General features: G+C 53.1%; 1 protein-coding gene across 1 annotated transcript; it reads right to left on the minus strand.

Annotated features, from left to right (window-relative positions):
• Positions 1 to 1,720: 1,720 nt before the first annotated feature.
• On the minus strand, positions 1,721 to 17,918 carry SUMO3 (small ubiquitin like modifier 3). Its single transcript, XM_003277381.4, has 4 exons — positions 17,730 to 17,918; positions 10,119 to 10,247; positions 5,168 to 5,239; positions 1,721 to 3,139 (listed from the first exon to the last, which is right to left on the minus strand). The coding sequence occupies exons 1-4, from the start codon at positions 17,748 to 17,750 to the stop codon at positions 3,050 to 3,052; spliced, it is 312 nt and encodes a 103-aa protein (XP_003277429.1). The 5' UTR covers positions 17,751 to 17,918; the 3' UTR covers positions 1,721 to 3,049.
• Positions 17,919 to 26,731: the final 8,813 nt, after the last annotated feature.

A 26,731-nucleotide genomic window follows, 5' to 3' on the forward strand; every position in this document is an offset into this window, starting at 1 on the left:
CTGCAACATTTCATGGTCATCGTTCAGTACCTTATGTGAAATTCAAGTTTAGCTGGGCCTCCTGTATTTTAATTGGCTAATTCGTGCAACTCTCAACTTGGATCAAGTGGCACTGGAGTCCCAGGGATTCTGAGCAGCCAGTGTGTAATACTGCATGGCAGCACACCCTGGGGAGGCCAACTGTACAGAATAAAATTAATGCTTTCTATCTTTAGCAACTAAAGTTCTGAAATATAAAAAGGACCTCACAGCTTAACCCATGTTATACGGTGGGGTTTTCCCGTGAACATCACGCGTTTCCAGCTGGGCACTCCTACAGCATGGCTAAGATGACAACTCAAGTTTCCTGGGAGTGGGGGTTCCTGGGATGTGAACCTTTCGGTGCAAAAACGAGAAGTTCCAGTTGGGACCCCAGGCGTAGATACCAGGATAAATAGGGCCTCTCTCCTCCAAGAGCATCAATTCAACCCAAAGATTCTTGGAGTCAGTTTCACATATGTAATGTTCTTGAAAATAGTAATCCCAACAGATCTATTTTTCCAAATGCACCATTTGCATACATCTCAGAAAAAAGACAACTTCAAGGACATACCTTTGTTGGGCACCGTGGCTCATGCCTGTAATCCCAACTACTTGGGAGGCTGAGGCAGGAGGATCACTTGAGGCCAGGAGTCTGAGATCAGCTTGGGCAACTGATTTATGGTTTGGATTTGTGTCCATGCCCTTCCTCTTCTGCCATGATTGTAAGTTTCCTGAGGCCTGCCTAGCCATGCTTCCTGTACAGCCTATAGAACTATGAGTCAGTTAAACCTCTTCTTTATAAATTACCCAGTCTGAGGTACTTCTTTATAGTAATGTGAGGATGCACTAATACAGCAATATAGTGAGACCCCCATCTCTACAAATCTTTTAGAAAGAAAGGACATCCTGCTGGTTCTGCTGTGAGGTGTGGGTGGAAGTTCAAGCAGCGCTGCCCTAATACATCCACATAATGCTCCTGGCCATTATTCTCATCTAACCTACGGTGCCTGGGACACATCCCTTTCCTCATGGATTTTGGCAGCCGCTTCGCCCCAGGCTGCCTAGGGAATCTGGCAGATGTCCCCATCTCTGTATTGTGCCTTAATCCATGCACTCTTCCTGGTGCAGGCGTATCACGTGTTCCATCTCCACAGCTGCCCATCTTTCTTCACCTTGGGTTCACTCAACTGATGGGCTAAAACGGCTCATTTTCAACCTGAGTTTTGTTACACCATTGCATACTGGGAACTTCTTAAAGCCAAATCAGTGGCAGTTCAGTTTCAAAGCAGATAGGTAAGTTGTCCATGGCAGAAGGAAAGCCGACTTACATTCAAACACCAGAAAACGAGAAATGTCCTAGACTAACATCCAAACTCATCTGCCTCTAAAATCCACCCTTTCTTGACATAGGAAACCCAGGAGAGGGAGGGTAACACGTCACAGTGATGCTAGCTCAGACAGCTGTCAGCCAGGAGGGCTCTGAGGAGAGGATGCATCCCTCAGCGGGAAGAAGGCTGGACTAGCGTTGGTGATGTGCCAGGGGAGGGGAAATGAGCTGCCAGGTGAATACTAACCTTCCAGCGGCTAGCTTCTCAATCAAAGTTTCTCAGTGCAGTGGCCGCGCGGAATGGTCAATTCAAACACTGAATTGTACCAGTACGCCCCAACCTTCAAATGCAGTGTTTAGTAGAAGCCAAGAGACAGAATACCAAACTATATTTACTGTTTACAGTAGTAAAGGACAACAAATAATGTACAAATTGGTGAATAAACACAACAGAGCCAACAAACATCCCACCCGAGCCCATACAGCAAACAGGAAATGGGAACATTTCAGCAAGATTTCAAGCAAGCAAGAGATGATGGGTCTTTGTTCAGGTGACTACAAAAAGGCAGAGAATGGCCACCAAGCAGCAATGGAGCCTCAGGGAAGGACAATAGGCAGAACTATGTAGATGTTTAATTGGTATAGATCCCAAAATATTTCACAGAACTGAAATCACCAGACTAATGCATAAATTCAATACATATTTGGAAAGCAGCACGGCACAAACCCACGAGAAGAACATGAAGTCATCATTCCATGGGTTCATTTGTAACCACAGTTGGAAGTAGCTCTTATACACGACAACGTAACTGCAAATTCAGCAATACTTAATCTTACTTTTTAATGTATAGACCATAATTATTCATCAGAAGCAAATACTAGAAGAAATCTGAGGCCATAACACCATTACCAAATGAGAAATGTGGGAATTTCTTCAATATTAAGAGGAAGAAAAAAGACAATTTTGGTTGTGCCAATCCTTGCCTGTGTACCAACGCCAGGTACTGAGCAGGGAGTGGGGTGGGAGGGGTGGCAGGGGGTGGGTCCTGGGCCTCAGACCCCGAGGTTACATGCTTGAGGGCCAGAGAGCATGTGGGGTCAAACTACCAAAAGACTTGGTTATTTTTTAACCTTTGAAGAAGCATTCCAGTATTTTCCCTTCAACTTTTCCATATACTGACAAAGCTTAAATTTGCAATATTTAGCATTTTAATCACCTGTGCCTGTAACAGCAAGTGACAATCTGTCCTCCCTACCCACCTTGCCCCCAATACCTGTCCAACAGCTGCATCCCCACTGCGGGAAACACCAATTCTCTATGTGACTGGAGTGAGCAGGGGAGAGGCAACCAACTCAGGAGTCAGATCCCTGGCCAGACTAAAAGCGAACATTCAGGCTATAATTTTGGGGTTAAAAAAATGTTTTGGGGGGCAGGGAACACAAATGAACACAAAAAAACCCAAAATATCTTGCAACTCATTTTACCTGAACAAAGATAACAATTCTGATTGGCCCAATTTAAGTTACAGATTCATCCCTGCAGATATAGTTTTGAGTTGCACTTGAAGTACATCAAAGAGAGGAAAATCATTGTGGTGAATGTCCTCGAGTTTCCGCAGACGCCTTTGTGGTCGGCATGGTCACGTGCTCACCATTCAACAGCAATGCGAGGACGGATGGCCCGGGCTGGGGACAGGCCCTCTAGAAACTGTGCCCTGCCAGGCTGCTCTCCAGCGCACCTCCTGTCTGCTGCTGGAACACGTCGATGGTGTCCTCGTCCTCCATCTCCAGCTGTCATGGTTGTCACAACAGGCACAGCGAGAGAGAGGGGAGCCTGTTAGTTTTCATCAGAGAGTGGGAAGATCCTCACTGGCATGAGTGTTCCCTGACACTAGCGACATCACCTGGTCACACCTTGGCTCTTGTCCGTCCCCTCACTGCAGCTCAGCACGCATGGAAGAGGCATTGCTGTGTGCTCTCTACAGCCCTTAGGGTTCAGCAAGCTTCCCCTAACAAAACTCACAGAAGCAGATTCAAAGCTAAAATGTTAACTGAGAGAAAAACTGAGTCTAGAAGATAAACTGAAATGTCTAAAATTCTTACTGAAAATTACACAAAATCAGATTCTAATTACGAACATCTGATCAGCAGCACAGAGTCCTACGACCCACAGGAGGCTTGCGATTCATACCAAGTGCGGGGGACCATGCCATGAAAGCCAAAGCCCCCAGCTCACAGAAGGGCCCGTCAAGTGAGGGTCCACTGCCGGCTTCTCCCCACCCCTCCCCGTTCAAAGCCCAGGCAAGGTAGTGCAACACCCCCGCTCACTTCTCTCCTCCCGACACAGTGGGCGCAAAACACCCACCCTGATCTTCTTCCATCCTCTAAGCAAGAGGAAGCTTCTGCCAGTTCCTACACAGACTCAGCAAGGCTGGAAGCAGTCATGCTCCCAGATGGAAAGGAGTCCCATCAGGGCTGTCGGCCACCCTCACCCTGCCACCGACACTACGGGCTGGAGGGAGAGCCCCCAGGCAGGGCTCCCTCTGCCTCTCGGTCCACCTGTCCACAGCCTGCCCCCTGACCCCCAGTCACGCCCCAGAGACTCCATGAGGCCCTCCCTGCTCAGCTGCTCTCAGCAGCTTCTCCCTGGTGAACACTCCCAGAGCTGCCACTGTCTCAGCGGTGTGTAGACTTCCTAAAGCAGCTAGAAAGGGATACTTATTGCAAAGATGTTTTCAATATTTATTAAATACTGAATATTAAATATTTAAAATCTTAAATGTTTTGCAAAAATATTTCCACATAAAACATTCCAGTGGATTCTCACAACCGTGAAAGGGAGAAAAAGCAGGTATTGGTTCCATTTATGGACAGACAAAACTGAGACTCCACAAGATGAAGTGACGCTTGGTCACGGGGCCATCAGCTGACAAATGACAAGAGCTGCAACTTGAACCAAGTTTTTAAAAAAAGTCTGTTTTGGCCGGGCGCGGTGGCTCATGCCTGTAATCCCAGCACTTTGGGAGGCCAAGGCGGGCAGATCACAAGGTCAGGAGATCGAGACCATCCTGGCTAACATGGTGAAACCCCTTCTCTACTAAAAATACAAAAAAAAGTAGCCAGGAGTGGTGGCAGGCACCTGTAGTCCCAGCTACTCGGGAGGCTGAGGCAGGAGAATGGCGTGAACCCAGGAGGCGGAGCTTGCACAGTGAACCGAGACTACGCCACTGCACTCCAGCCTGGGCGACAAAGCGAGACTCTGTCTCAAAAAAAAAAAAAAAAAGTCTGTTTCCAAGTCCAAAGCTGTTTCCACGACAGTATGATGCCCTGCGACGTGACAGATGAAATCTCACTCATTTCGGCATGTGCCTGAGAGAAACGAGCTGTGCAGACTGATAATCAGGTGTTATGGCACATTCTGCACACCCACGTCACTTGTGCAAGATGCTTAAAGGGCACAAGAATCCAGCTGGGCCCTGAGCTGCACACGGGCCACAACGGCAGGTGTCCAGACGATGAGTGGGAAGGGGCCACTGAGTGGTCCTTGCACCCCCGCTTCCCTTACAGTGAGGACGGGCCCAGCACTTGGCTCCATCTCCAAACAGCAAGAATGACGTCTGCAAAGCAGTTTTCTCATTTGAAAATTTAAATTTAAAATTTGAAAAATAAATAATCTAATAATCAATATCATTAAGAAAAAAAAAGGAAGGCATTCTGTATGAGCTGCCATCTACGATTCTCAAATAAGCGTATCCCAAACGGCAGTTACCCCACGCAAATCGGAAGTCGCCCTGGAACCACACGAAGCCAGCTCCATACCTGTGCTGGAGTGTCGGTTTCATTAATTGGTTGCCCGTCGAACCTGAATCTAATCTGTCTCATTGACAAGCCCTGAAAAGGAAAAGCAATGGCCATTAAATATTTCCAGATGTAGCTTAATTCAAAAATCAAATACTTTAATCCAAGTATCAGCATTCTGATATGCAGATTTATGATCCAGCTCAGTATTAAAAACTCACCAGTGGGCCTACAATCTCTTTCACACAGTGCCTGACACCACTGCTTTCAGAACCCACTCTTCTACCATCTTCTCTCTGATGAGCTAAAACAGCTCATTTTCAACCCGGGTTTTGTTACACCATTGCATACTGGGAACTTCTTAAAGCCAAATCAGTGGCAGTTCAGTTTCAAAGCAGATAAGTAAGTTGTCCATGGCAGAAGGAAAGCCGACTTTCCTTCAAACACCAGAAGACAAGAAATGTCCTAGACTAACACTCAAGCTCATCTGCCTCTAAAATCCACCCTTTCCTTACATACGAAACCCAGGAGAGGGAGGGTAACATGTCGCAGTGATGCTAGCTCAGACAGCTGTCAGCCAGGAGATCTCTGAGGAGCAGGAAAAAAGCTGGACTAGCATTGGTGATGTGCCAGGGGAGGGTAAATGAGCCGCCGGGTGAATACTAACCTTCCAGTGGCTAGCTTTTCAATCAAAGTTTCTCAGTGCAGTGGCTGTGTGGAATTGTCAGTTCAAACACTGAATCTTCTCTGTCCTGGTGCCCTGACCTGTGTCATCCCTCCCATTTCCTTCCAGAAGCCGAGTAGAACTTCTACAATGCTGGCACCACTACTTCCCCCCTTAACAAAGTTCTCAGCAAGGAACAGGTTGTGTGCCAATGAGGGACAGATAAGAAGGCTGCGTGAGGCCAGGGAGCAGTCACCACCATGACTTTGGCCTTGAGGAGGGCAGCAGGAAGGAGAGCACGCAGCCTTTCTGCGTCCTGAGGGAATGGAGAAATGTGGTCAGGGGCAGAAACATTTCCTCAACGAGCAGTTCTGATTTAACTGAAACAGGACAGACGGGGTTAAAACGTGCATCTCTGCTCCCTCTGGAAACCCCACTGAAATGACGTAAATGAAAAAGGCACAAACAGGAAGGACAAAGAAAATGGGAGTGGGGATGGGAAGAGATGTCAATGCTGGGCTGAGCCAGAGGCTACTGAGGCGTGGACACTGGTGGTCTGATGGACACTGGACTAGTATCCTAGGGCGGAGGGACTGGGCACACCCCGACCTGTGAGGCAGAGCTGTGGCAGGCGGCTGATTCTGAACAGCTGCCTGGAAGTTCACATGCAGACCCCTCAGGCAGGACCCCCACAACCCTGTGCCTCCCACGGCAGCACACAGGAGATCTGCTTTCTGAAGAGGTGGGTGCAGAGCTCCAGGCGCAGGGTGGAAACAGGCCCATGAAAGCACGAGCCCTCAACACTGCACGCCAAGCCCCCTCTCCCCTCCAGGTGTGCCCCCAGGAAGCTGGCCGGAGCCTGGAGGACTCAATTCTCAAACTGTAGCTTCTGGGCGCCTCCAGAACCTGCAATCTAGACAGATCACCCCATGTGGATGCACAGCCCTGGCAGCACAGCCATCCATGTACATAGCTTTTCAGCAGCTTCTCGGTGCTCCATGCTTGCACAGAAGTCAGCCTGCGTGAGAGCGGTCAGGGAAAGGCTCACTGTGCAGCAGCCCAGAGAGGAGGGGAGGAGCGCAGAGGAGAACGGACAGGAAGGAGGCAGGAGAACACTCCCAACACAGGCCCACACACGCGCGCACACACACACATGCACACACACACGCACACACCCACACACGCATGCACACACATGCACGCACACACACGCACACACCCGCACATGCACACACCCATACACACACATGCACACACACACGCACACACCTGCACATGTGCACACACCCACACATGCACACACCCATACACACATATGCGCGCACACACATGCACACATCCATGCACACATGCACACACCCACACATACACACACATGCACACACCCACACATACACGTGCACAAAGACACGGACATACACACCACACACACCTACACTCACGATTCAAATTCTATGGGAAGTAAAAAATACTACTACCTTCAGAAAACAATTGCTACTGAGGATGGGTGCGGTGGCTCACACATGTAATCCCAGCACTTTGGGAGACCGAGGTAGAAGGATCGCTTGAGCCCAGGAATTGGAGACTAGCCTGGACCACATAAGGAGACCCCATCTCCACAAAATAAAAAAGTGAGCCAGGCGTGGTGGCGTGTACCTGGAGTCCCACCTACTCGGGAGGCTGAGGCGGGAGGATCACCTGAGCCCCAGGGCTCAAGGCTGCAGTGAACCGTGATCACACCACTGCACTCCAGCCTGGGGGACAGAGTGAGACCCTGTCTCAAAAAAATAAATAAATTGCTACTGAGAAAAAAAGAACACTCAAAGAACAGAAAGAAAAAAGAACTTTTGGAAATTAAAAATCGTGACAGAGATGAGAATGTCCACAGAAAGTGGAAAGATAAAGTTGACATGACCTCCAGGAAAGAAGCCCAAATGCAACAATAAAGCCCAAAGCAAAATGGGAGAAAAATTATCAAATTTAAAATATCTAGGACAATGAGCAGCAGGAGAAACAGGAACTCCAAAAAGAGGGAACAGAGTCTGGAGAAGGACACAAATTATCAAAGAACTAACATAAGGTGTATTTCCTGAATAAAAATAAACATCCAGACCCATAAAGTACCCAGCAGCATGAGTGAGAAAATCACCCACCTGTGAGGCACATAAGGGAACACTGGAATGCCAGAATATGGTCCCAGATACTTCCAGAGAAAAACCAAGTTACAAAGCACAGAGAATCAGAATCCACTGAACTTCTCACCATTTTTTTTTTTTTTTTTGTGAGACAGGGTCTTGCTCTGTCACCCAGGCTGGAGCAGTGATACGACCTCAGCTCCCTGCAGCCTCCACCTCCTGGGCTCAAACAATCCTCCCACCTCAGTCTCCTGAGTAGCTGGGACTATAGGCTTGCACCACCACACCTGGATAATTTTTTTAATGTTTCGTAGAGACAGGGTCTCCTTGTGTTGCCCAGGCTGGTCTTGAACTCCTGACCTCAAGTGATCCTCCCACATCAGCCTCCCAAAGTGCTGGGATTACAGGCATAAGTCACGATGCCTGGTGAACTTTTCACTTTTAACATTGGGAGCTATTCTCATGGCTGACCTCTGAAATAAAAAAGAAAAAAAGGGGGGAGGGACAGCATTAGGAGATATACCTAATGCTAAATGACGAGTTAATGGGTACAGCACACCAACATGGCACATGGATACATATGTAACAAACCTGCACATTGTGCATATGTACCCTAAAACTTAAAGTATAATAATAATAATAATAAAGAAAAAAAAAAAAGAGTTTCAACCGAGAATACTATGTGCAGCCACATACTGAAGCGTGAAGGTTTATAAAAGCAAAAGTCACGTTCAGCCATGCAGTGTCTCAAAGACGCTGCCCTTCTGTGCCTGTTCTGACAAGACCCTGGAGGATGTGCTCCACCACAAAACACAAAAGGGAGGAGGACTAATCCAGGAAACACCCAAGAGAGAACCCAAGTTTCTAGAAGGATTTGAACAGGAGGCCCTGGACCACGGCTGAGCAGCCAGCCTCACAAGCAGCAGTGCAGGTGGGGCAAGAGGGGAGCCCCAGGAGAGCAGGAGAAGGGCAGAGCCCCCACCACATGTACACGGCCCCACACGCCTGCCATCCCACAGTGCAGAGAAGGTGGGCACCCGGGAAGTCACACACACAGTGGCCACGAGCCCAAGCAGCACAAACTCCAACAAGGGCCAGGGTCCAGCACCAGGCAGAGGCTGGATCACGGGGCCTGCACGGCGCCAGGCCACTCGCTCTGCTGGGAAGACCGGGGCCTGCGTGTCTGGAAGCTCAGTCTCACCTTTTGCAGGTGAAAATAAGATCTGCCATCAGCAAACACGAAGAAAGGAAGTCAGAAGGGCTGCTTGCCAATAAAGAATGCAAGGCGGTCGCCAGTGACTGCCCCTATGAGCAGGGTACCCAAAGTGGGAGGGAAAGAGGAGGAAATCTAACTGAAAATCCACAGGCAAAAGAGTAAAATAAAAGAGCAACGAGTTGCTGTATTTTCAAAGCGGCTGAAGAAAAGCAGCCTCTAGGTCCCACTCAGGCAAGCAGGGCTCCCTGGGAAAGGGCACCTGGCTGCAGGGCTGGGCCCCCGACACACCAGGCAGCAGCTCGTGGGCAAAGCCCATAGAAGTGGCCTAGAGAGGGACCCCTTGGCCCAGGGTGAGTCCTCCACAGCATTACCAAGAACAACAGACACACACACACCACGTCACACACAGCAGCCAGAAGGCATCCACCCAGCTGGGCACTGCCAGTGAAGCAGCTCATTATCCTGAAACTGGGGAAGAAGGGGAAAGAACCACGCACTTTCTCGCCTTTCCTAACAAAATGGAAAACCACACTGCAGATGAGGGCAGTGTCTCTCCAGGGTCACACCAGCTCATACGCAAGGACGGGGTGACAGCGGCATGGGGCACACGCCACCTGCAGCCCCAGAATGGCCAGACCTGAGCAAGGCCCCCAAGAGCCTTCAGCATCACAGACTTCACAGGTGTTAGTACCCCATGGAGAATACAGCACCCTGGGCAGCCGCCTTGTCAGGAAGAAAAACCCACGACATTTCTCCAAGCCTCTAGGTCCCTCCACCTCACAAAAGGCCATGGGGGGCAAGCCCAGCCTGGCCCAAGTTTACAGCACAAGCCCCGGCCTGCCCATCCATGAAGAGGGCGCCTTGAGCAGCTGCATCTGGGTCCAGCCCCAACGCGCGTGCTCTGGGGATGCCTGGACCGCACATGGGGAGGCCCTGCAGGGGAGCGAGGTGCCGCACCTGCCTCTCGCAGTAGGCCTTCATCAGCTTGCTCAGCGGTGTGTGCCTCTTGATCTTGAACTGCACCACAGAGCCGTCCTGCCCGGCCACCTTCAGGTTGATGTGGTCATTCTCTGTCTTCACGCCCTCCTGCAGAAGACACCAGAGACTGGCCTCAAAACTGTGTCTCAAAATAACCGCGACTTGAAAGGGCAAGTCTTTAGGTAATTGTTGGCTTTTTAAAGTCATTAAAACCAACCTAATTCTTAAAATTCTCCAGCAATTCAGAGTCACTCGTGATGGTTTTATTTTTACACAGAATTTATTTTTAACTTCCACTTAAGCATCCACGTGTAAAACAATGCAAGTCTATGGTCCTCTGACATTGTTAATTCAAAGAAAAAAACCTGTTTAATAAGTCTAGGGAAAAATAAGAGAAAATCCATCTTTATTTTAAAGTTATTCTTGTGGGCTGGGAACGGTGGCTCACACCTGTTATCCCAGCACTTTGGGAGTTGACGTGGAAGGATGGCTTAAGCCCAGGAGTTTGAGACCAGCCTGGGCAACATAGCAAGACCCCATCTCTTTTTTTAAAAATTCTTATGAAACCAGTAAAAACACATATCCAAAAGTCACGCAGCTATACAGCACTAGTAAAAGAAACCAAAAACAGAAGAAAACATTTGTGACTCAGAGGAAACCCTGTGGGACATTCGAGTGGTGACTTCGGGAATCCACCTGAGGACGGCCACTCCCCACAGCAGGCGGCCAGGCTCCTTCTTGCTGCCCTGACTGACATCGGCAAATGTGAGGGAAGCCACCTCCGAGTATTTTCTGGTTTCAAACTGTCCTATCTGAGCGGCAGTAGGTGGTACTATTTTATTTTTTAATTCATGCCATACTTGAAGCTACTCAACAATGGCACAATTGGGGTGTCTTGTTGCCTGAAAATGCATTTTGAGTTGAGGCAAAAAGTTGACGTCAAGAGACTGGGAGCCAACTTCGGGGCAGCTCAGTCTGAGCAGAAAAGTGGGGCACCCCTCTGCCGGCCTGCGCTGCTGGGATGAAGTCGTTTGTGAGTGAAGCAATGAGGCAGGGCCCTCCGGCTCACTCTGAAAGTCAAGTCTGGAGCGTCCTGGTACCCTTTCACCCCATGCTGAACTGCTGCCCTCAGGGAGCACTGTACATCACATGCCTTTTCTCTCCACTTCTCCTTTCCTTCCCTGGCTGGGAGAGGGACAACTGTCCCAGCGATGCCCAAATACAGCAAGTGGGATGTAGAAGGCTTGCCCGAGGGTGAACCCGGGGACTGCACCCATGCTTGGTTCCTGGAGACCCTGGGGAGGTATGGTGCTGTCAGGGGGGCTACAGTGGCCTGCAAGGGGCCTTGGTGAGGGGCTCCAGCTGCGGGCCTGAAGGTGCGTGTCCTGGGGCAGCACTCGCCCCCCAACTCCAGTCTTGGGCCAGACATGCCTGCCCACTCCCGGGACGCCAGTGGCTTGGCGGCAGCCTGAGTGGTGAGCTGGCACACCCCCATCCCCCCATCCTGAATGTGGCCTCCAGCGCAGGGAAAACTGGCCTAGGAAGGAAGAGCATGCAAACAGCTCCAGGCAGGATGGAAGTGGGGACCCCTGCATGAGCCCCCTTCACTTCCCCAAGCATGAAGATGAACTGGCTTCTTTAGGGAAGGAAGATATGAGTGTGTTCAGAGGCACAGATGCAGGGCCCAGACATGCCCCCATGGGGTAATGGCTGCAGCCCCGAGAGAGGCTGGGGCAGGGCAGGGCCACAGTGCCTCTGCTCCAAACAGTTGGACACCAGGAATGACGATCTGTCCCAGACCCCTGGTGAATTCCTAATAAGCAAGTGAACTCATGAGTTAAAAAGTGAAGCCCTAAAAACATGGGCCTCAGTTTGCTACAGTCAGTCTCCACCTCAGCTATCCAGGGAAGTCAGAACCATTCTCCTGCCTGACCCAAAAGCTCTTCTTTCCAGCACCACTGGGCCCCAGAGTCCACTTCTTCCCCTTCCTCAGAGCCCCAGAGGGCAGAGCTGCTCCCACATGGGCTCAGAGGAGACCTACCAGGAGCGGGGCCTGTGAGGTGGCAGCCACTCAGTCATTCTGGAATTAAACAAGTGTTTTCAACGGAAGTGGAGCCTGAGATTGACCACAGGGCAGACCTACGTGTAAATACTGCTGAGAAAATGAGTATCATATGTGTTTTATTACATTTATTCTTCATTAAGAGGAAACCACCTACAAAAACATAAAGAAAGGACATTTATATTTGGCCTAGTTTTAACAAGTATTTAAATATTCAGCCTTCCTTCCTTCCTTCCTTCCTTCTTTCTCTTTCTTTCTTTCTCTTTCTTTCTTTCTTTCTTTCTTTCTTTCTTTCTTTCTTTCTTTCTTTTCTTTTCTTTCTTTTCTTTCTTTTCTTTCTTTTCTTTCTTTCTTTTCTTTCTTCTTTCTTCTTTCCCTCCGTGGCCCAGGCTGCAATCTACTCAGCTCGCTGCTGCCCGCGCCACGGACTCCCTGGGACTGCCGCCGCACGCCACCGCCGCCTGCTTTTTCTCGTTCGGCTGCAGGCGCGCGGTCGCCATGTTGGCCACGCTGCTCGCCAGCTCCTGACGCCGACTGCTCTGCCCGCCTCAGCCTCCCGAGCCCCTGCCCGGCCACCACCCCGTCTGGGACGTGGGGAGCGCCTCTGCCCGGCCGCCCCGTACGGGAAGAAGTGAGGAGCGCCTCTGCCTGGCCGCCCCGTCCGGGAAGAAGTGAGGAGCACCTCTGCCCGGCCGCCCCGTCTGGGAAGAGGTGAGGGGTACCTCTGCCCGGCCGCCCCGTCTGGGAAGTGAGCAGCACCTCTGCCCGGCCGCCCCGTCTGGGAAGTGAGGAGCACCTCCGCCCGGCCGCCCCGTCCGGGAAGAAGTGAGGAGCGCCTCCGCCCGGCCGCCCCGTCCGGGAAGAAGTGAGGAGCGCCTCCGCCCGGCCGCCCCGTCCGGGAAGAAGTGAGGAGCGCCTCTCGCCCGGCCGCCCCGTCTGGGAAGTGGGGAGCGCCTCTGCCCGGCCACCCACCGTCTGGGAAGTGAGGAGCGCCTCTGCCCGGCCGTCCTGTCTGGGAAGTGAGGAGCGCCTCTGCCCGGCCGTCCTGTCCGGGAAGTGAGGAGCGCCTCTGCCCGGCCACCCACCGTCTGGGAAGTGAGGAGCGCCTCTGCCCGGCCACCCACCGTCTGGGAAGTGAGGAGCGCCTCTGCCCGGCCACCCACCGTCTGGGAAGTGAGGAGCGCCTCTGCCCGGCCACCCACCGTCTGGGAAGTGAGGAGCGCCTCTGCCCGGCCACCCACCGTCTGGGAAGTGAGGAGCGCCTCTGCCCGGCCACCCACCGTCTGGGAAGTGAGGAGCGCCTCTGCCCGGCCACCCACCGTCTGGGAAGTGAGGAGCGCCTCTGCCCGGCCACCCACCGTCTGGGAAGTGAGGAGCGCCTCTGCCCGGCCACCCACCGTCTGGGAAGTGAGGAGCGCCTCTGCCCGGCCACCCACCGTCTGGGAAGTGAGGAGCGCCTCTGCCCGGCCACCCCGTCTGGGAAGTGAGGAGCGCCTCTGCCCGGCCGCCCCGTCTGGGAAGTGAGGAGCGCCTCTGCCCGGCCACCCACCGTCTGGGAAGTGAGGAGCGCCTCTGCCCGGCCACCCACCGTCTGGGAAGTGAGGAGCGCCTCCGCCCGGCCGCCCCGTCTGGGAAGTGAGGAGCGCCTCTGCCCGGCCACCCACCGTCTGGGAAGTGAGGAGCGCCTCCGCCCGGCCGCCCCGTCTGGGAAGTGAGGAGCGCCTCTGCCCGGCCGCCCCATCCGGGAAGAAGTGAGGAGCCCCTCCGCCCGGCCGCCCCGTCCGGGAAGAAGTGAGGAGCGCCTCTGCCCGGCCGCCCCGTCCGGGAAGAAGTGAGGAGCGCCTCTGCCCGGCCGCCCCGTCTGGGAAGAAGTGAGGAGCGCCTCTGCCCGGCTGCCCCGTCTGGGAGGTGAGGAGAACCTCTGCCCGGCCACCCATCATCTGGGAGATGAGGAGCGCCTCTGCCCGGCCACCGCATCTGGGAAGTGAGGAGCGCCTCTGCCCGGCCGCCCCGTCTGGGAAGTGAGGAGCGCCTCTGCCCGGCCGCCCCATCTGGGAAGTGAGGAGCGCCTCTGCCCGGCCACCCACCGTCTGGGAAGTGAGGAGCGCCTCCGCCCGGCCGCCCCGTCCGGGAAGAAGTGAGGAGCGCCTCTGCCCGGCCACCCACCGTCTGGGAAGTGAGGAGCGCCTCTGCCCGGCCACCCACCGTCTGGGAAGTGAGGAGCGCCTCTGCCCGGCCGCCCCGTCTGGCAAGTGAGGAGCGCCTCTGCCCGGCCACCCATCGTCTGGGAAGTGAGGACCGCCTCTGCCCGGCCACCCACCGTCTGGGAAGTGAGGAGCGCCTCTGCCCGGCCACCCCGTCTGGGAAGTGAGGAGCGCCTCTGCCCGGCCACCCATCATCTGGGAAGTGAGGAGCGCCTCTGCCCGGCCGCCCCATCTGGGAAGTGAGGAGCGCCTCTGCCCGGCCGTCCCGTCTGGGAAGTGAGGAGCGCCTCTGCCCGGCCACCCACCGTCTGGGAAGTGAGGAGCGCCTCTGCCCGGCCACCCCGTCTGGGAAGTGAGGAGCGCCTCTGCCCGGCCGCCCCATCTGTGAAATGAGGAGCGCCTCTGCCCGGCCACCTATCGTCTGGGAGGTGAGGAGCGCCTCCGCCCGGCCGCCCCGTCCGGGAAGAAGTGAGGAGCGCCTCTGCCCGGCCTCCCCGTCCGGGAAGAAGTGAGGAGCGCCTCTGCCCGGCCGCCCCGTCCGGGAAGAAGTGAGGAGTGCCTCTGCCCGGCCGGCCCGTCTGGGAAGTGAGGACCGCCTCTGCCCGGCCGCCCCGTCCGGGAAGAAGTGAGGAGCGCCTCTGCCTGGCCGCCCCGTCCGGGAAGAAGTGAGGAGCGCCTCTGCCCGGCCGCCCCGTCTGGGAAGTGAGGAGCGCCTCTGCCCGGCCGCCCCGTCCAGGAAGAAGTGAGGAGCGCCTCTGCCCGGCCGCCCCGTCCGGGAAGAAGTGAGGAGCGCCTCTGCCCGGCTGCCCCGTCTGGGAAGTGAGGAGCGCCTCGGCCCGGCCGCCCCGTCTGGGAAGTGAGGAGCACCTCTGCCCGGCCACCCATCGTCTGGGAAGTGAGGAGCGCCTCTGCCCGGCCACCCATTGTCTGGGAAGTGAGGGGCGCCTCTGCCCGGCCACCTATCGTCTGGGAAGAAGTGAGGAGCGTCTCTGCCTGGCCGCCCCGTCTGGGAAGTGAGGAGCGCCTCTGCCCGGCCGCCCCGTGTCTGGGAAGAAGTGAGGAGCGCCTCTGCCCGGCCGCTCCGTCTGGGAGGTCTACCACGGAGGCCAGAAGCAATGTGGGGGCTGGACGTGGTGGCTCACGCCTGTGGTCCCGGCACTCTGGGGGGCGAGGCGGGTTGATCACTTCGGGCTAGGAGTTGGAGACCAGTCTGGCCAACTTGGCGAAACATGAAAAATACAACAGACAAACCAACCAACCAACTCAGTGACAACAAAACAGGTCTACCCTGGAGTCATACTCTAATTTTTTTATTTTCCTCCCTTTCTGATCCTTTATCCCACTTTCTTTTTCTTCCTCTTCCTTCTCCCTCTTCTTTGTCAAATAGAGGATTGAGTTATTATCACTGATCCACATAAAGTCCCTCTCTACCTTATTTTAACTCCCACCCCCCATTTCTATTCCCCGACTTCCCATGTGTAACCTTCCTAATATGTTTGATATGCATCTTTTTGTTTGTATGTATTTTTAGAAAATGTTTATTGTTTTTGTGTGCAAAAAAAAAATTAATAAAAAAAAAAAAAAAAAAAAAAAAAAAAAAAAAAATATTCAAACAACCCCAGAGTGGGAGAACTTTGACTTCACTGGAGTCAAAATGTAAAAAGCAAAGGTCACTCCAAATGCCATCTGGATAGGGCAGGTTTCCCTGAAGTCTGACCACAGCAAGCAGAGTGCAGACTTCCACGGGCCGCGACCATAGCTCCGGACGGTTCCACCCCACTTCCCGCCAGTGTCTGGCACTGAGCCTCCACCCTCATCTGTAAAGGGAGGGTGGTCACCTCCAGGACCAGGCCAGTATCAGAGACAGCCTCCTTACAGAGCCTTTAGCTGTAGTCATCTTCCACTGGGATGTAACATAGAGGCCGACATGCACACCAAGGGCTTCGGAAAGGTTCTCTTTTTATGAACACTGGAGAACGCGACTACAGACCCTCCCAAGAAGGAATGGCCAGGGCACCTGAATGCAGGGTGCATACCCGAGGACTGAGACTGGAGGGAGGCACACCCCAGCGTGGCAATGGGGGAGACTAGAGCCCACCCAAGGCTGGATAAGGAGGGGTGGGCGCGCATGGCGGGGGAGGCGCAATGCGGAGAGGTGGGCGCACACCGTGGGGCGTGATAGGGAGGGGTGGGCACACACTATAGGGGGCGTGATGGGGAGGGATGGGCGCACATCGTGGAGGGGGTGATGGGGAGGGGTGGGCGCACACTGGGGGTGTGATGGAAAGGGGGACGCGATGGAGAGGGGTTGGCGCACACTGGGGGACGCGACGGGGAGGGGTGGGCACACTCTGGGGGTGTGATGGAGAGGGTGACGCAATAGGGAGGGGTGGGCGCACACCAGGGACGCGATTATGGGGAGGGGTGGGCGCACACCGGGGGGCGCGATGGAGGCGGTGGGTGCACACGGGGCGCGATGGGTGGGAGTGGGTGCACACTGGGGGCACAATTGGAGAGACAAGAAGGAGAGGGGTGGGCGCACACTGGGGGACGCGATGGCCGGGACGCGATGCGGAGAAGTGGGTGAATACCGGGGGCACGATGGGCGCCCTGGAAGGACTGCAGTGCTGCTCACAGGGGCCAGGACCCTCAGAGCGCGCCCCTCGGGGGTAACCCCAGACGGTTGTTCCTGAGCCTACTCCGCGCACTCGACACGGGATCCCGCACCCAGAGCGATGCCAGGGGAGAGGGCGACCCCACCCAGCAATGACTCAGGAGAGGACCACGCAAAGACGCTTCGGGGACACTGCCGGGGCGGGATCCGAGGGCGCCGCGCTCGGCAGGAGCAGCAGCGCGGGGCCCGACACCCGGCGGTCAACGAGGCGCTAGGCGCGCGCCTTCCCAGCTGGGAAGAAGACGGGCGTGGAGCGGAGGCGTGGCCAGGCCCGGAGGGGGCGGAGCTCGTGGCACAGTGCCCTTCGCGGGGGGGAGGGGGGCGCGCCTTGGGCGGGCCCACTTAGGGGCGGGGCGCTAGAGGGCGGGGATGGGCGGAGCCTGGCGGGGGCGGGGCACGGGGCGGAGCCGGGCTGGAGGCGGAGCCAGGCTGGGGGCGGGGCGCGCCGCCGAGCGCCGCCGGGCGGGGGAGGGGAGAGGCGCCGCCGGACGGGAGCGGGGGAGGGGCGGGGACGCGGACGGCGCCGCAGGCCTGGGCGCGGGTCCCCGTGGGCGCCGCGGTCTCCTAGGGCCATGGGAGCGGCGGGCGGCGGCGGAGGCGCCCGGGACGCCTGCGAGGGCCGCGCGTGCGGGCGGGGGCGCCGCGCTTACCTTGGGCTTCTCCTCGGACATGGCTGCGCGGGCGGCGCGGGCAGGCGGCGCGGGGGAAGCAGCGCGGAGCGGGCGAGTCACGCTCTCGGCCCCGCCGCTCTCCCGCCGCAACTGTGCGCGGGGCCGCGCTTTATCCCCCCAAATCCCGGCGCGCCCGTTGGCCGGCACGGGGTCACGTGGCTGTGCGCGTGCACGAGGCGCGCTCCCCGGGGCGTCGGGCGCGCGCAGGCCGGGCCGCGGCTCCGGGCTGTTGGAGATGCGTCACGGGGCGGGTCCCGCGCGACCCCGGCGGGCGCGGACGCCCTAGGGCGGTGTGGGGCGCGGGCCAGGAGCGTTTACGGGGAGTCCGGGCCCTGGGGACCCCTGCCCGCCTCCCCGCGTCGCCCGGGCCCCGACTCCTTTCCTGGGGGCCGCGTTCCTGGGGCGCCGGGAAGTGAGGCCGGGGCCGCCGCCCATGGCCCCAGGGACCTGGGGCGGAGGAGGGAGGACCCTGGGGGTGACGTTCCCTCTCAGGAGCCGCGGACAGAGCGGAGAAGGCGGCCCGCGGGGTCCCGTCCGCAGAGGCCGCGCGAATCAGGCCAGCACCCTAGACGATTGGGGGCGCCACCCGCCTCCCTGCAGCCGGGGTTTCCTGTCAGCCCCAGGCCGGGCTCCTTTGGCCAACGCGCCTACGGGGCTGCCCCGGGCCCTCCACACCCGTCCTCAAGAAGACCCGTTTTACCTATGAAGAAACTGAGACACTGGGAGGTCAAACCACCCCCAGATCAGCGCTGGTGAGCGGCGCCGAGCTTGGCCACCCCGTCGCCGAGCGCGGGCAAACCCAGGCTGGACGCCGCCAGTGCCGGCGGAACGGGGACCGCGTGGACGCGGGAAACGCGCTGGAGCGCTGGGCCGGCAGGACGGCCTCCCCGGACTTGCGGGCTCCGTTCCTGGGATGCCCGGCCCGCCCCAGCCTCCACGTCTGTGATGCCAGGGCCTCGGATGGAACTGACCTGAGGGCGGACACCCCTGCTACCCTCAGGAGTGCCAGGGTGGTGCCAGCCGGGGCGTGGCGGAGGTCTCATCTGATGGTGAGCCCGGCCGAAGGCGGGGGAGGCCGCACTTCACAGGCTCAGCTGGGAAATGGCAGGGCCTGAATTTGAACCTAAGCGTCTGAGCCGTTTCTGTCCTGCCTGGGAAAGGCTCAGCCAACTGAGCAACGTCGCAAACCCATGGAGACAAGTCTTCATGGACCATAACTTCACAAACCGTCTTCTACTCAAAAATTCACTTTCTTGGCTAGAGCCCCCACTTAGGAGGGGGAAGGCTGCTCAAGTCTCTCGGGGAGAGGGTCTGAGAGTCAGCCCCAGTCCCAGGCAGGTCATAAGGTGTGGTCCCTTCCTTCTGGAACCTGGAGCCCAGGGCCTCAGCAGAGGATGTGGAGGTGGGCAGCCAGCTCAGACTGTCCTGGGAGGGGCCTCGCAACCAGCCCCTTCCGAGGGGACGTGGCGCCTCAGAGCCCACAGATTGCTGGCCCTGGAAGTGTCCTAGGGCAGGCAGGGTTCAGAGAGTTATCGACTCCAAGACACCGTTAATCATAAAACAACACGACCGTAGGTAGCACAGACACGCTAAACTCCGGCAGGCTGTGGATGACGGCAGCCCGCTTCAGTGTTGTGGAAGTGAGAAACACGTAGCTTAGAAATCATGAGACACAGAACCCAAATGTGTTACCACTCGAAATTAAGCCAGTTGCTGTGTCACGAAGTGATGCGTGACTACAGTCATGGATAAGGGAAAATGAGGCTCAGATGACATTAGGTTTTAAAAAGCCAGGCTATGAGACAATGGTGGTCTGAATTCAATTCATGCTGTGTCTGTCTCCCACACTCTGACCTGCCCCGATTCCTTCATGTGACAGCAAAGATGCAAAAAGGCTCCGTCGCAGCTGTGGGGACACAAAGGACGCCGCTGGTGGACCGAACGCCAAGAGGTTTCTGAAGGACACAGCCAAAGGGGATCGAATGGACGGAGGAACCAGAGCTCAGGAAAAACCATGGCCTACCATGAGCACAGGGTAAAGAACCCAGATGGCCAGAGCCCCTCCAGAGGGTCGCCACACCTGGCAACGGTCCCAACAAGAAGACTCACGAGAAGGCAGGGAACTGGCAAATGAGTAACAGGATTGCTGACGTGAAAGCTCGACCCACATGCTGACTAGGAGAGGGGTCCTGGCTGAGGACACAAAGAACTGCGAGACAAAGTCACAGGACTCTCCCATGATGGAGAAGTTAAGAGAGGAAAGGTCGGGGCTGGGCTCAGTGGCTCATGCCTGTAATCCCAGCACTTTGAGAGGCTGAGGCTGGTGGATCACAAGGTCAGGAGTTCGAGACCAGCCTGGTCAACATGGTGAAACCCCGTCTCCAAAAAAAAATTAGCCAGGCCTGGTGGCGCATGCCTGTAATCCCAGCTACTTGGGAGGCTGAGGCAGGAGAATCGCTTAAATCCAGGAGGCAGAGGTTGCAGTGAGCTAAGATGGTGCCATGGCACTCCAGCCTGGGCAACAGGGTGAGACTCGATTTCAAAAAAAAAAAAAAGAGAGAGAGGAGGTCGGAAGGCCGAGACACCGGGCATCAGTACGGGAAGGGCTACATCCACCTGACAGGAGCTGCAGGAGAAGGTGGAAAAAAGGAAAGCAGGACAAAATCAAAGACAGGATTGAAGAAAATATCTCTGAGGCCAGGCACAGTGGCTCACACTTGTAATCCCAGCACTTTGGGAGGCTGAGGCAGGCGGATCACCTGAGGTCGGGAGTTGAACCAGCCTGAGCAATATGGTGAAACCCCATCTCTACTAAAAATACAAAAATTAGCTGGGTGTGGTTGTGCGTGCCTATAATTCCGGCTCCTTAGAAGGCTGAGGCTGGAGAATCAGCTTGAACTCAGGAGGCAGAAGCTGCAGTGAGCCAAGGTTGCACCACTGCACTCCAGCCTGGGCAACAGGGCAAGACCGTATCTCAAAGAAAAAATAAAAATAAGAAATTTCTCTGAACTAAAGAAATATTTGGCTCCATAAATGGAAAGGGCCCCTGAGTATCAAATGGCTGAGTGAGAAGACTGACACAGATGCGTGGCATGTGAGGAGAAATCCCTGAGGCGTTCAGAGACGTTTCTACTTACAGTTAGGGAGGACTGGTTGCCTCAGACAAACCCAACAAAAATAGTCCAAAAATCAGTATAAAATATTTTTTAAATCTGTTTAAGGCTATCAGATAGCTAGCAAAACAAGTCTTTCGGCAGGGCGCGGTGGCTCACGCTTGTAATCCCAGCACTTTGGGAGGCCGAGGTGGGCGGATCACGAGGTCAGGAGATCGAGACCACGGTGAAACCCCGTCTCTACTAAAAAATACAAAAAATTAGCCGGGCGTGGTGGCGGGTGCCTGTAGTCCCAGCTACTCGGAGAGGCTGAAGCAGGAGAATGGCGTGAACCCGGGAGGCGGAGCTTGCAGTGAGCCGAGTTTGCGCCACTGCACTCCAGCCTGGGTGACAGAGCAAGACTCCATCTCAAAAAAAAAAAAAAGTCTTTCTGTGAGGGGCAAAGACCTTCCCCCACCTCAAAAAAAAAAAGGAAGTGTTTTTTTTCCTTTGAGGCACTTGGTGATTAGTATCCTGTGTTAGCCTAGACTTCCATAAAAAAATACAGACTGGGGGCCGGACGCGGTGGATCACGCCTGTAATCCCAGCACTTTGAGAGGCTGAGCCAGGCAGCTCACCTGAGGTTGGGAGTTTGAGACCAGCATGAACAATGTGGAGGAACCCCGTCTCTACTAAAAATACAAAATCAGCCGGGTGTGGTGGTGCATGCCTGTAATCCCAGCTACTCGGGAGGCTGAGGCAGGAGAATCGCTTGAACCTGGGAGGCAGAGGTTGTGGTGAGCCAAAATAGCACCATTGCACTGCAGCCTGGGCAACAAGAGCGAAACTCTGTCTCAAAAAAATAGTAATAAATAATACAGACTGGGCAGCTTAAACCATCGATAGTTATTTCCCAGCCTCCAGACAGTTCTAGAGACTGGAAGCCCAAAATCAGTGAGCCATCAGGGTTGGTGTCCAGTGAAGCCTCTCCTCCCAGCTTGTGTGCGGCCAACTTGGCGTGTTCTCACAATGGCTTTTCTGCTGTGTGTGCAGAGAGGGAGAGATCTCTGGTGTATCTTCCTCCTTTTACAAGGACACTAGTCCTCTGGGATTAGGGTCCCACCCTGATCACCTCAGTTAACCTTAATCACCTCTTTAAAGGTCCTGTCTCCAAATGAAATCACATTGGGGGTCAGGGCTTCAACATGTGAATGCTGAGGGGACACAATTAAGTCTCACATATGCAGTGGAAAGAAGTTGACACACTGAGCAGAGCTTTTGCATCTCCTAGGGTTGGGGAGACAATAATTGGTGATAGCCCACAAGATAGGGAGACTCTGATGAGTGACCCAGACCTTCAGCTGAGAGCACTGAGGGCTGCAATAGGGGAGGAAGGCTGAGGGGTGAGTAGATCCTCCCTCTCAAAGTCTGAAACCAAGCTTCCAAAGGGCTCAATCCCAGACTAAGTTGATCTGCCCTCTTTCCCACAGCCAGCCCGAAGCAAAAGGAAATATGCAGAGGAAAATAACATCATCCAGGGCCTCAAATTAACTAAAATATTTCCATATACAATATCCAGATTTAAAGTTTACAAAGAAAACCAGGAGACAAATGATCCAAAACCAAAATATATATATATAAATGTAGTAGGAATAATTCCATGGTATTATCATGTCAACAGGATATTGACATTATCATACACAGACTTTAAGGTAATGTGATTAATATGTTCAAGAAAATAGATTATGAGATGGAAATGTTCAGCAGAGAAGTGGGGTGTATAAAAAAGAATTTAAAAACAAAATAATAGCTGAAGTTATAAATTCAACGGATGGGTTTGAAACAGATTAGACACAGTGAAAGGGATGATTAATGAACTGAAAGATAGGCCAGAAGAAAATATTCAGGCTGGGTGCAGTGTAATCCCAGCACTTTGGGAGGCCGAGGTGGGTGGATCACCTGAGCTCAGGAGTTTAAGACCAGCCTGGCCAATATGGCAAAACCCCATCTCTACTAAAAATACAAAAAATTAGCCAAGCATGGTGGTGGGCGCCTGTAATTGCTTGAACCCAGGAGATGGAAGTTGCAGTGAGCTGAGATCACGCCATTGCACTCTAGCCTGGGCAAAAAAGCAAGACTGTCTCAAAAAAAAAAAAATTGATCAAAGGTAACAAAACATAGATTACAAATATACTATCAACATCAATCAGAATAGATTAAATAAACACGTGGTTACATACTAAACCTGCTGAAAAATGAAGACAAAGAGAATAGAAGCTAGACATATAAAGGAGAAACTAAAGGACTTACACCTGACTTTGTGACAGAACCATGGAAGCCAGGTGACAATGGAATTAACATCTTCAAAGTGCTGAAAGAAAACAGCTATCTACATAGAATTTTATATCGAATGAAAGCATCATATAAAGGCAGAAGTGAAATAAAGATATTTCAGAAAAAGCAAATCATAGAGAAATCTGAAAGGCAAATAAAAACTTGGGACCCCAATTCACTCTGCCAAAAGGAAAAAATTAAGCTGAAAGCTGAGTCAGACAAGAAGCTGCCTTTCCTTCAGTTCCTAAGCAGACAGCTAGAGGTAAAAGGTTAAACATCACCACAAGTAGCTGCTCTAAGTTCACATTATCTTATGGAAAGTGCCAATTTGCTGGGGATAAGATGAATACACAATTGACTCCTCCCCACTGGCTCCTTTTCTCTTGCACCATGTACATTCAGTCATGTGACCACACCCTTCCTCTTTCCCCTCTAGCCCACTTTTCCTCTTCAAATACTGAAGCCCTCAGAGTCATCTTTGGAGAAAGGCACAGACCACAGGCTGTTTCTGTGATTCCATGCTTTTTTCTCCCAGGAATTGTTCTTAACCTTGGCAGAGTAAACTTCTAAATTGATTGAGACCTGTCTCCGACACTTTTTGGTTTGCAGAATTAACTGCCAGAAAGCGTACACTAAAATAAATACTCAAAGGATTTCTTCAGCAGAGGGAAAGTGGTCCCGGACGGTAGTATGAAGTACAGGAAGGAATGAAGAACAATAAAAAGGCTGCATATCTGGATAAATCTAAATGGACACTGACTGCATAGAACAACAATAATAATGTCTTCTGGAGTTCTAAAATTAGAATAAGTGATAATGACAGCACAAGGCAGGAGGAATTAGGGTGTTCTAGGGTTCTTGCAGTGTCTAAAAAGCGGTAACGGGGAGGACAGACAAGTTTAAGATATTTTCAGAAACGCAAATATTCACTGGGTTTTCCATCCACGGATCCTCATTGAAAGAATCATCATGGATTCACTGCAGCAAAATGCAAATGGAACTCATGACAGGGACATTCAAGCAGGATCAGTGTGTGCCGTTGAGTGGACCGTGCACTGCACAACTCCAGAAACATCTGGAACCCAACTCCAGGAACATCACTGGTTTTAAACTACAGTGTGATCGATGAGTTCTTTGAGAGTTCTGTATTGTTTCCTGGCTGGAAAAAAAAAATGAGCAAAGAAACCAGCAAAAGTCATTTTTAATACTAAATACTTTGTGCTGCATACTGTAAAAAAAATATATATATAGTATCTGGGATTAAAATCCCAGCAGATTGTAACACAGCAGACGTAAGGGGTAGATGGAGGAGAAGGAGACAGGAAGAAGGGAAGTACAAGCACACTACAGTTCTTGTCTGGTTCAAGGTGAAAACATAAAAATATTAATATTTGTTGATAGAATAATGAGAGTTTAAACACATATAAAAATGCTCAAGTTATGTATGCACTTTTCTGTATGTATGTTTCATTTCAATGAAAAAGTGGTTTATAAAAAAAAAATGTACCCACCTGGCCAACATGGTAAAACCTTGTCTCTACTAAAAATACAAAAATTAGCCAGGCATGGTGGCAGGCGTCTGTCATCCCAGATACTCCTGCTGAGGCAGGAGAATCGCTTGAACCCAGGAGGTGGAGGTTTCAGTGAGCCTAGATTGTGCTACTGCACTCCAGCCTGGGCGACAAGAGCAAAGACTTTGTCTCAACAAAAAAAGAAAAAGAAAAAGAAAAAAAAATCAGGATAATCTAAAGAAAATTAGAAGTAGCTTTCAAACCACTGGGAGGAAAGCAATACAGCAAAAATCAACCAATGTAACAAATTCATTAAAAGAGATATAAACAATAAAAATAATAATGGAAGACAATGCGTAGCACTTGTGTGAAATGCATTCCCCTATACCTTTATATGTACTAATGATAGGAGGTAGTTACTGTTATCGTGCCATTTTACAGATATGGGAGCTGAGGCAAAATCATACAAGGGTAAGGTTCCGCCTAGAATGTAGCAATCTGGGAAGAGCATTGCCCCTAACCTAAAAACAGAAACGCGGAATGACCTACAAAATCATCACTGTTCTTATATCTATCAGGGAGCTGAAATTGCAATGTAATCAACCAGCCTGAAATCCAAGGATAGACAGGGTAATTGGCTCACCCTTGACAAGGAACAGGAGGAAGATCGAGCTGCTGTAAAAGTGGACGAGAATAATTCAGACAACCTTATTAGAAAATGGCTTAAGACCGGCCGGGCGCGGTGGCTCACGCTTGTAATCCCAGCACTTTTGGAGGCCGAGGCGGGCGGATCATGAGGTCAGGAGATCGAGACCACGGTGAAACCCTGTCTCTACTAAAAATACAAAACATTAGCCGGGCGTGGTGGCGGGCGCCTGTAGTCCCAGCTACTCGGAGAGGCTGAGGCAGGAGAATGGCGTGAACCTGGGAGGCGGAGCTTGCAGTGAGCCCAGATCGCGCCACTGCACTCCAGCCTGGGTGACAGAGCGAGACTCCATCTCAAAGAAAAAAAAAAGAAGAAAAAAAAGAAAATGGCTTAAGACCAAGTGTGGGCTTCTGTGGAATAAGAACCCCAAGAACTGGAGACGCAATGGAGGTTCACTCTGCTTATAGGCTCTTCACACATCACACCCTGGGCACTCACAGGAAAGGCTGGAGCAGGTGGGAGGCCAGAGGAAGCAATATGTGATGGCGGAGGCCCTGGGAGGGGAGGACCCCCCACTGTGGTGGGGGGGCGGGGTAGAGGAAAAACCCCACCAGACAGTTCTTCCCTATGGAACGGGTGCCTTAAGATGCCAGGGAGAGAGGAGCAGAAAATCCTGCCACCTAGGGACCTGTTGTGGCTGGGGAAAACAACAAGAAAATAATTCCACCTCTAAGGGAGGGGTTGAAACATATGTACACTCAGCCCTTCAGAGGTCTTCCATCTCCAGGGAAGGAACAGGATTACTGAAAAAAATCCCACTCTGAGACTCAAGGATGTGAGTCCTGCATGAGACTGAGCTGGACCAGGGCAGAGAGAAATAAGCAAGAGCAGCCCTCCTGAGTGAGGGGCACCAACAGGCCCTGTCTCAAGGGCAGACATGCAAAGAAGACCTAAGTTAAAGGTGCAGAGCAGGCTCATTGAGAAAAGTCCTGCAGCAAACCATCCTCAACCCTAAGTTCAAGGTCTTGCTACCCTCAAGGTGACCACAGCAACAGCAAAAGTCAAATCCAGCTTGACTCCTAGCTTGATTGACTCAAACCCCCATGATGACAACCTAATGGGGAATGTCCATTTCCAGATAGAAATACTGTTGTCTCACATACAATGGCTGGCTTTCAGTAAATAATTATGAGGCACAAAAAAAAAAAAAAAAAAAGAAAAAAGAAAAAGAAAAGAAAAACCACAACCAGGAGACAAAAATCAGTAGAACCAGATTCAGATATGACTCAGATGCAAGGATTTTCAGGTAGGACTTTATGTGAAAGGTTCTAGTGGAAACAGTAAACAATATGAATGGAAAGGTGAGGAGCTTCAGCACAGACATTGAAATGCTAAGAA

This window comes from Nomascus leucogenys, chromosome 25, assembly GCF_006542625.1.
Source record: "Nomascus leucogenys isolate Asia chromosome 25, Asia_NLE_v1, whole genome shotgun sequence".
Taxonomy (NCBI): domain Eukaryota; kingdom Metazoa; phylum Chordata; class Mammalia; order Primates; family Hylobatidae; genus Nomascus; species Nomascus leucogenys.